Source organism: Hordeum vulgare, chromosome 6H, assembly GCF_904849725.1.
Source record: "Hordeum vulgare subsp. vulgare chromosome 6H, MorexV3_pseudomolecules_assembly, whole genome shotgun sequence".
Lineage (NCBI taxonomy): Eukaryota > Viridiplantae > Streptophyta > Magnoliopsida > Poales > Poaceae > Hordeum > Hordeum vulgare.
The window spans coordinates 286,723,374-286,732,863 of record NC_058523.1 but is presented as its reverse complement, the minus strand read 5'-3'; the positions used below and the strand labels follow the sequence as shown (position 1 = coordinate 286,732,863).

Sequence of the window (9,490 nt, the reverse complement as noted above, 5' to 3'; positions counted from 1 at the left end):
GCTTCTACGTCGTTCATGCTTGTCCCTGACCGAGTGTTGGTGCATGGCTGACAGACTGGAAGACGTCCGAGTGACCCCATGGGTCCGAGTGGATTCAGTGTATGCATCCGGATGCATCTATAGTCCTGCGATTTTAATGACCGTGTGAGGCCCTAGGTGGGCCCTGGATGCCCAGTACATGACCCTACCATCAATAGGTGGCCCATCACTCACGTTATTTTTGGATTTATTTCAGGATTTTTGGTGATGCACATTCAATGAAAGGAGACGTTCCCGTCGATGATGAGACGCCTACAATGAATTCGTAAATCTCAAGATGATATACCAGAACAACCTCTCTCTCCGAGGTGCGGTAAGGCGTGGATGAAAAATAAACCTAAATGATAGTGCCCACACGTGTAGCATGAGGCAACATGGTCCACACGCCTCTATAACCATTCATCTTGCCACATCAAACATATGACATTAGCGGAATCTTTTTGTTTTTTTAGACTTAAAAATGTTTTATCTCTTAAATAAAAAAATCCAATTAAAAATCCGCTTTCATCATTAAATCCGTCTCGACGAGATCTTTAAAACTAGATCCTATATTGACATGTTTCGACGACTTTTTTTTCCTACAAGTTACCACATGTTTACATTGAAATTGCCATAGGGTTTACAATAAATTTGCCATGCCATGTTTCATTTAGCCTTTTCTTTTATATTTAAAGCTACCATTGTATTTGAACTATTTTTCATGGTAAATTTTATTAACTGGTCATGGCAAAATTTAGTAATTAACCACGCCAAATTTAATTCATGGATCATGGCAATTTTTGGTAATTCATCATGCCAAATTAAGTTTATATATCATGAAAATTTTAGAATTTAACCATCACAATTCTAGTATTTCGAACATGAAAAATATTTTTTGTATGAACCATATCAAATTTTAGTGCATGTATCATGAAAAAATTAAGCAATTCATCATGTTAATTTTAGTTTATGGTTCATGAAAAATTTGAGCCAGTGATCATGCATTTTTAAAATAACTCATGACATATTTTTTTACATATGAACCATGCCAAAATCATTTCATGGATCATGGCAAATTTTAATAATTCATCATAATAAGATTAATTTATTAATTTATTTTTTATAATATGTCAAAGTTTATTTTAAACATAGAAAAAATATATTTGAAATATATCATGGGAACTTTACTGTAATCATGATGACAATTTATATGCAATAGACATGACAACTTTTAATCCAAAAAAATCATCGAAACATATCAATATGAGATCTAGTTTCGAAGAACTCGTCACGATGTATTTAATGGTGAAAAATGTTTTTTCAATCGAATTTTTTATTTAAAAGATAAAATATTTTAAATAAGTAAAAAAACAAAAGATTTCCGTTGACATCATCAGTTTTGTCACTTGTACATGCATACGGTGACATTGTGTAATCTATAATCATGTAGCGTATGGTCTTTTGTTACTCCTACCACACATGTAAACGTTATGACGACCCAAAATAAATTAACACGACGAATCCCGAATAGACAGGGGCGAAATCACTAGTTAGCGAGTACGCCTTTCAACAATTACTTTCACCTCCACAGATTACGACAATTGATGTACTAAATGCGTGCCATTTGTCACAACATGAGAGTTTTTTCTTTTTTCGTAGATATGTATTTTCAAAACGTTTTATCTCCTAAACCATGCGTGTAAATTTTGAACTGTTTTCATCGTTGGGTTTCTCGTGTCGAGATTTTTAAAACTAGATCCATATTGATAGAAGTAGAAAACACGTTTTTTTCCTTTCCGGCAGACACGACCGTGCCTCTCGCGATATCAAACCCGTGTCTTCCACGGAAGCAAAACTGTGCCTCTCGCGAAAAAAATGAAAAAAACTAAATTTTCCTTTCCGAAAGGCACGGCCGTGCCTCTCGCAATAGTAAAATCATGCCTCTCGCGAAAAAAACAAATAAAAAATACGTTTTTTCACTTTCCGAAAGACACGACCGTGCGAACCTAAAAAAAACAACTCTAAAAAGCCAAAAACACATTAAAAAGATAAAAAAAACAAATTACGAAAGAAACGTTTAAATTGCGACACGTGACGAGACGTAAGAATGCTCCGAGTGGCGTGGTTGAGAGGCTTCGAAGCAGCGCTCGCTAACTGGTCCCAGCCATTGCCAACCGGGCTGTCTCAACGCTAATCCGAAGTCTGAACATGGCCCTCGTCGTCCCTTGCCAACTTTTCCCGAAAATGTCGAATGCGCGTGGCGGGCTGGATTTCCGCGTTCTGTAGCAGCACTCCCCCATGTGACCTCCTCCTCCCTTCCTCCTGCCTCACCGCCTCTCTCTCTCTCTCTCTCTCCCCCCTCCCCCAAAAAAGCCCCTCACCAATACGGGCAAGACGGGAGGAATTGTGGGCCGCGCCTCTATAGCGGATCGGCGCGGCGGTGGTGGCAGGGGAGGGGGATGTCCACGCGGTCGAGGTCGGTGCAGGGCAACGTGGGCGGCGGCGGAAGCACGGCTGGGGGCTCGGCCGTGCCGCTCGCCGTGCTGCTGCGGCGGGAGGTGGTCAGCGAGAGGACCGCCGCCGAGCGCCCGGAGCTCCAGCACGGCCTCTTCAGCCAGGCCAAGAAGGGCGAGGATTTCGTCTTCCTCAAGCCCGATTGCGAGCGCCTCCCTGGCGTCCCGTCATCCTCCTTCTCTGCCTTCGGCGTAAGCGCCACAGACCCTTACAATCACCTCGCATGCTGCCGCATTTTGCGCGTGCCCGATCCGTCACGTGGATACATTACTTTGGTGCTCTATAATTCTATAAGTTCACATGGATCGGGTTGGATGCGTGCGTGAATTGTGAGGCTTGCTCGATTTTGTTTGTGCGCGGTTGTTGGAGAATTTTGGATTCCAGATTTCATTTGGAGGGAAGATCTGATTTTGGAGTGTTGGAGATTGGGACGGTGACTTTATATATGGTTTATCTGTACATAACAGATACTAGTTTCACAAGGAAATCAAGCTTAATTTATCGTCCAACAATTAATGAATGCATGTGACCAACTGAATTATGTAATGCTGGACTTGCTGGTTATAGCACAAAGTATCTTAATTTGCTGTAGTTCCGCGTTTTAGACTTTTTTGAGGAAATTTTGGAGGTAATAATTTTGATGAATAATCAACTAGAAGCAATTGTTCAGAGCCTCTCAGTGCCGTGGTTTTATTGCAGCTGTTTGATGGGCACAATGGGAATGGAGCCGCTATTTATACTAAGGAGAATCTCTTGAACAACATCTTGGGTGCAGTCCCTGCTGATCTCAACAGGGAGGACTGGCTTGCTGCGCTTCCAAGGGCGATGGTTGCAGCATTTGTCAAAACCGATAAAGATTTCCAAACAGTAGGTGCGTCAAGTGATAATTAAAGCAACTTTTGCTAATCCTCCAGTATTCCGAGTTACCTTATAAAAAGGGGATTTATCTGTCATCAGAGCCAGCAAAAGGAGATCTTTTCATCGGTCATTAGAATCTTTGATATACTGGCATTGATCTTGTTTATTCATGTTCTTTTGGTTTCTAATGACATACATTTTCGAAACATTTGGAATAACTTGTTCAAACATTACTAGCATCAACCTAAATTAAATGTCTGACTGATATCATTTTCTTTCTTTACAGCACGCTCTTCAGGAACAACAGTGACGTTTGTCATAATAGATGGATTGGTTGTTACTGTTGCATCTGTTGGTGATTCACGTTGTGTATTAGAAGCTGAAGGTTCAATTTATCAGTTATCTTCGGATCATCGTTTCGATGCCAGTAAAGAGGAGTAAGATTGTTCTCCTGATATGCGCCTTCTCACTTCTCATGGCAAAAACTTATCTATCGTCACTTGATTTTGATGCTCAGGGTTGATCGTGTAACAGAAGCTGGAGGTGATGTTGGAAGGCTAAATGTTGTTGGTGGTGCTGAGGTTTCAACTTTTCTTATTCTGCCATTCAAGTTAATTTTCTTGCATCAAGGTTCATTGTTGCCATTTCTATTGCTTCAGTTTATGAGATACTCGTACTCGACTTGGAAATGTGCAGTATTTATGGTGACTATTAAGAGACATACTATCCTTTAACATGTTCTTCAGTACTGAAAATTTTATGCAGTCTTTGGTGACATTGATTAACATTGGTCACAAATATATCTACTCCCTCCGGCCCTTTTTAATTGTTGCGGGTGTGCTTGCTCATCGGAGTTGGGCGTTGCGACAGTTAATTGGGGCCGGAGGGAGTAGCATTTTAGCTGCATATGTTAATTGGATGTTGCCTTCTAATGTTAGCTTTTTTTGTTACATGTTAAATGTGCTCCCTCGTATTGAATTTGCTTTTGAACTTGATCCAAAGTGTTTCCTACACAGCTATTAAATGTCAATTTTTAGAACCTTGATTGGATATTTTAGAGTTTTATCGGCATATAACATATTAGTTTATGCAAGAGAGATGGTACCTAATCGTGCATTCGTGTTAGGAGTGGAACAGGAAGAAGTGCCCAACATTGTTTATTTTTTTCATTGATACATTTTGCATGTGTTTCTTCTAGTTTTTATATTCTTTTCACTTGCTTTACTAATGCATGTTTATCTTCACCTCCAGATTGGCCCCCTTAGATGCTGGCCTGGGGGTTTGTGCCTGTCAAGGACAATCGGAGATCAGGATGTGGGTGAATTTATCGTTCCTGTTCCTCTCGTCAAGCAAGTAAAGGTATGTCTGGAAATGCAGAACACATAATAACTGTTTTACCTTAACGCTGAAGCCCAAAATTTAATTATACGAGTGAAATGATAGCAGAGTGCAGTAGTACAAGAAGTTGCTTTGCTTTGACATTTATTTCCACCTTTTTCTATGCCTATTCATAGATTTCATATACCCCCCCCCCTCTACGATACAAATTTCTGTTTTTTTTTACTGGAAATGCTAAAAATCAGATGTCAGATTTACAAACATTTTTTAATGGCAAATTATGTTATCGCAAGGATGGCAATTAGGGGGAGGGAGCAAATGGATGCCGTCCTCCTTCACCTCTGCACTGCTGCTCAGGTCAGGGGAGGGAGCAGGGGTGGCGGCCCTCAGATAGGGGGAGGGAGCACGGTGGCGGCGGCGCTCAGAGGCAGTGGGCAGTACAGTCCTCTAATCTGGGAAGGGAGGGGCGCTCAGATCTAGGGGTATGCGACGGAGCGGCGGCGACTGGGCTCCCCTTCTCTGGTCCGCTGGGCCGTCCACTGGGTCTTTTCTTCTCCAGTGCGGCGGCACTCCAGCGAGGGGATATGCGACGGAGCGGTGGCGGCTGCGCTCCCCTTCTCTGGTCCAGTGGATTGTCCACTGGGTCTCTTCTTCTCCAGTGCGGCGGCACTCCAGCAAGGGGAGGGAGCGGCAGCACTGGCGGTGCAGAGCTCAGGTCCGGTGAAGGCAGGATGAGGCGAGAAAAGGGGAATGGTGGTTCATGGGTAATGATATGTATGGGGTTAAGCTTTTCCTGGTTTTCCCGTGTCTGACCAGTATCTGGGGCCCAGATGTATGTGAATTAGTTTAGTTATTTGGAAAAAAAATTGGCGGATACGTACTTGATACATTTCAGCGGGCATCCGGACATATCTAACCCCTGACACAGCAGCTTGCTGCCATATCCGAGTAACCTAGTGTATTGTTCATGTTAGTCTGATCCCTGGATTCTGAAAAGTACTGATATGTTTTTTTATGTGTGTAGTTATCTACTGCTGGAGGTCGGCTTATCATTTCAAGCGATGGTGTTTGGGATGCCTTGACTGCAGAACAGGCTCTCAACTGTTCAAGAGGACTTCCTCCTGAAGCTGCAGCTGAGCAAATTGTTAAAGTACACCTCTCTCTCTCTCTCTCTCTCTATCTAACCCTGACTCCTTCATGATGCTCTTCTTTACACATTTCAAATATTTTTCAGGAAGCAGTGCATTCAAAGGGACTGAGGGATGACACCACTTGTATTGTCGTTGACCTAGTACCAGAAAAAGGCAACCCAGCTATGTCAGCTCCTAAAAAACAACCAGGAATGGGTGTTTTCAAAAATATGTTTCGCAAGAAAACATCTTCCGACTCATCATCCCATGCAGATAGAGAATATATGGATCCAGACGTTGTAGAAGAGATATTTGAGGATGAATGTGCATTGCTCTCTAGACGGTTGGTTCTATGATTCTAATTTGATTATTAAAGGAGCAAATGGTCGTGAGCTTCAGTTATGATTATATAATCACGTTGAAGGTTTCCAACGCATCATCAACCATAATAGATTCTTACTAAAAAAATGAGAAAGTCAATTAATAAATTCTTTTGCATTCTTACTTGTTGTTCTCTAGAAGTTTGCACATTCATTTTCCATTGTACAGCCAACAGTGTCAGTTTAACCAACAACCTTCTCATGGGCCTGAAATAAACTTAAGGATGGTTTCTCGCTACAAAATGAAAAACAACTCGAGGACACGTACCATGCTTTTGGATTCTGGCTGAAGTAATCTATAAAGATGCATACCATGAGGAAAGTTAGATGAAATTAAAGTGCCAAACATATAGAGCCCATATACTCATTCAAACAGCATAACATTGTCATATTTGAATTATTTGGATCTGACCTTCGTTCCATTGCATGCAAAACCCTCAAAATATTTTGTTCACTCACATTATCTTTCTATCTGCTGCTGAGTGCATCCTTGTTTGATTGTTATTCTGAATTTCTTTAGTTTGTACCAAGACCCGTCCATATGGTTCATTTTTTTTTTACCGCAGGCTGGATTCTGAATACCCTGTTCGAAATATGTTCAAACTCTTTATATGTGCTATTTGTCAAGTAGAGTTAAAGCCAAATCAAGGGATATCTGTACATGAAGATTCATCACAACCTGGGAACTTGCGTCGATGGGATGGTCCGTTCCTTTGCCAAAGCTGTCAGGAAAAAAAAGAAGCCATGGAGGGAAAGCGCCGTTCACGAGGTATTGTTTGCAGAGCTGTTTATATACTACTCCGTACTTGTTACTCCCTTTGTTCCACAATGTAGTGCATATTTGATTTTTTAGAAAGTCAAACAAGTCTACATTTGACCAAGATTGTAGGGAAAATATGAACATCTAAAAGCCAAAACTAGAACCATTAGATTCATCATGAAGTCTGTTTACATATTTTAAATATTTAGTATTTTAGATGCTGATAGTGTATTGTATTAACTTGGTCAAATATAGACATGTTTGATTTTCTAAAAACCAAATATACACTACATTGTGTTATGGAGAGAGTATGAAGTACTGAAACCTTTTCCTTATATATTGTTAACTTGCTACAGATTCGTCATCGAGAAATAGCGGGTCCAGTGAATAGTCGCCAAGGTTAAACTTGTCTCACTTAAAAAAAAAGGGTTATGCTATGAGAGAGCTACTGACACCTCACAATGCCTAAGCCTCCAAGAGACAATCATTTTGCGGCAATTCACATTGTTTTGGCACTTCTGTGATCACATGAACTGGTTGGGGTATTTGACCTGGGATTGAAATATGAATTGCTATCAAGCAGGTGGTTACTGTTCAATAGTATGCCATTTGAAGTGGCAAGCATATACCTTAATTTTTAATTAAAGGGACAAGCTTTTTGATTGACAGTTTCACACAGATCATTTGACCTTGGTGGCAAATACAGGCCCAAGGATCATTGATTGAGAACGGCATGCCATGTTGACATATCTATTCTTAGGTCAACTACAGTGTGAATTACTGATCACATATAGAGCTCAGGTCAGAAGGGCTTTGTAATTCTCAATATGAGTAGGTGAGTTTCTTCTGACCGACCTTGAATTGTGGTCGAGAAATACTCAACCCTTGTTGAAGTTCAGCTTTTCGTATCTCTTTTGTAATTAATTAGCATACAAATAAATTCTTTCAAACAACTGTGGTCTCATTAATCAGCAGGATATTTCTGTGCTTGTTTACAATGTACATAACCTTGCTGACAAAGCATATTTTGTTTCTCCATTGCGTCAGCTGTGGCTACTGTTAGTAAATCTCAGTTGAGCTTTTATCTGGAGGTGTACGTAGTCTTACTAACAAATTCATTATGTGAAGCCTGGAGGTGTACGGAGTCTGGGTAATTGTTGTTATTTCAGTTTGCGCAAAATCCATATCTATAAATAAAGTACTCCATCTGTAAAGAAATATTCCCTAGTTTGAAAATACTTGTGACCGAAATAAATACAAACGGATGTATCTAAAACTAAAATTTGTTTGGATACATCCATTTCTTTGACAAGTATTATCTAAAACTAAAATTTGTTTGGTTACATCCATTTCTTTGACAAGTATTTCTGGATGGAGGAAGTATAAGAGTGTTTACATTAATAAAGTAGTTGTCTAAACACTTTTATTTCTTTACGGAGGAAGTACCTACTAATAAAGTATGCAGTGCTTCTGATCATGCAATTTTGCAAATCCCCTACATTTTTTGTGAATTAACCCATACTTACTTTTGTAACCCCCCTTGACTTTTCAGGTAATTTACCCGCGTGTCATATTGAAGTCAAACACATGCTTTTTTAAATTATCCTTACCTTTTAAACCGTAACTTTGATTTTAACATGTTATGTATAAAATTTGATTAAAAAAGTATAAAATATGAATATAATGCTATTGTTAGGAAATATGCAACTTGTATTCCCATGAGGGCTTATGCCATAAGTCCATATATATACATGTACATGTGTGGAATATATGCAGGAAACACCTTATACAAATGGGATAAGTACAAAGGGGTATGTGGCTATAATATATATACTCTAACACCCTCCCTCAAACTCACGGTGGATGAACAACACTGAGTTTAAAGAGATAGGCCATGTTGCGCTCTAGTCTGGGCCTTTGTGAGGAAATCCGCCAACTGTAACTCGGAAGACACATATTGAAGAGCAATAACCTGATTTTGCACACCAGCACGCACATAGAAAACATCAACACTAATATGCTTGGTGAGCTCATGCTTCACAGGATCGCGCACAATGCTAATAGCACCTGTACTGTCACATAAGAGTAGAGTAGGTGTAGTGATGGAAACACCAAAATTTTGAAGTATACACCGTAACCAAGTCACCTTTGCCGTCAAAAGAGCCATAGCTCGCAACTTAGCCTCTGCACTCGAACAGAAAACTGCGGTCTATTTCTTCATCTTCCAGGCAATGAGAGAACCATTAAAAAAACACAGTAAGCAGAAAGTGAACGACGATATGAAGGATCACTAGCCCACGTAGCATTCGAATAGGCCTGAAGCTGTAAGAACTTGAGCGAGGAAAGAATGGACGGTGAGAGATAGTGCCTCGAAGATAGCGAAGAACACGAAGGAGATGATTATAGTGAACCGAGGTGGGAGCGGAGACAAACTGACTCGGAATATGAACCAGATAAGAGATATCCGGACGAGTAACAACTAGATAGACAAG

At 40.3% G+C, this 9,490-nt stretch overlaps 1 protein-coding gene across 2 annotated transcripts; it reads left to right on the top strand.

The window, feature by feature from the left end:
- Positions 1–2,229: 2,229 nt before the first annotated feature.
- Positions 2,230–8,082, top strand: LOC123402199 (probable protein phosphatase 2C 15). 2 transcript variants are annotated; one of them, XM_045096082.1, is made up of 9 exons: positions 2,234–2,723; positions 3,232–3,403; positions 3,677–3,827; positions 3,908–3,971; positions 4,642–4,749; positions 5,753–5,878; positions 5,963–6,201; positions 6,805–7,007; positions 7,355–8,082. In XM_045096082.1, exons 1-9 carry the CDS (start codon positions 2,478–2,480, stop codon positions 7,387–7,389), a joined length of 1,344 nt encoding a protein of 447 aa, XP_044952017.1. In that variant the 5' UTR covers positions 2,234–2,477; the 3' UTR covers positions 7,390–8,082. The 2 variants fall into 2 exon arrangements, with proteins under 2 accessions (XP_044952018.1, XP_044952017.1); XM_045096083.1 differs by lacking the exon at positions 7,355–8,082 and having other exon boundaries at positions 2,230–2,723; positions 6,870–6,993.
- Positions 8,083–9,490: the final 1,408 nt, after the last annotated feature.

What these genes read in the sequence shown, in the direction of transcription:
- LOC123402199 (XM_045096082.1), top strand. Translation starts at nt 2,478, where the DNA reads ATGTCCACGCGGTCGAGGTCGGTGCAGGGCAACGTGGGCGGCGGCGGA. An exon ending in CCTCCTTCTCTGCCTTCGGC is followed by an intron (nt 2,724 to 3,231) that starts GTAAGCGCCACA and finishes GTTTTATTGCAG; the next exon opens with CTGTTTGATGGGCACAATGG. An exon ending in TGTGCATTGCTCTCTAGACG is followed by an intron (nt 6,202 to 6,804) that starts GTTGGTTCTATG and finishes TTTTTACCGCAG; the next exon opens with GCTGGATTCTGAATACCCTG.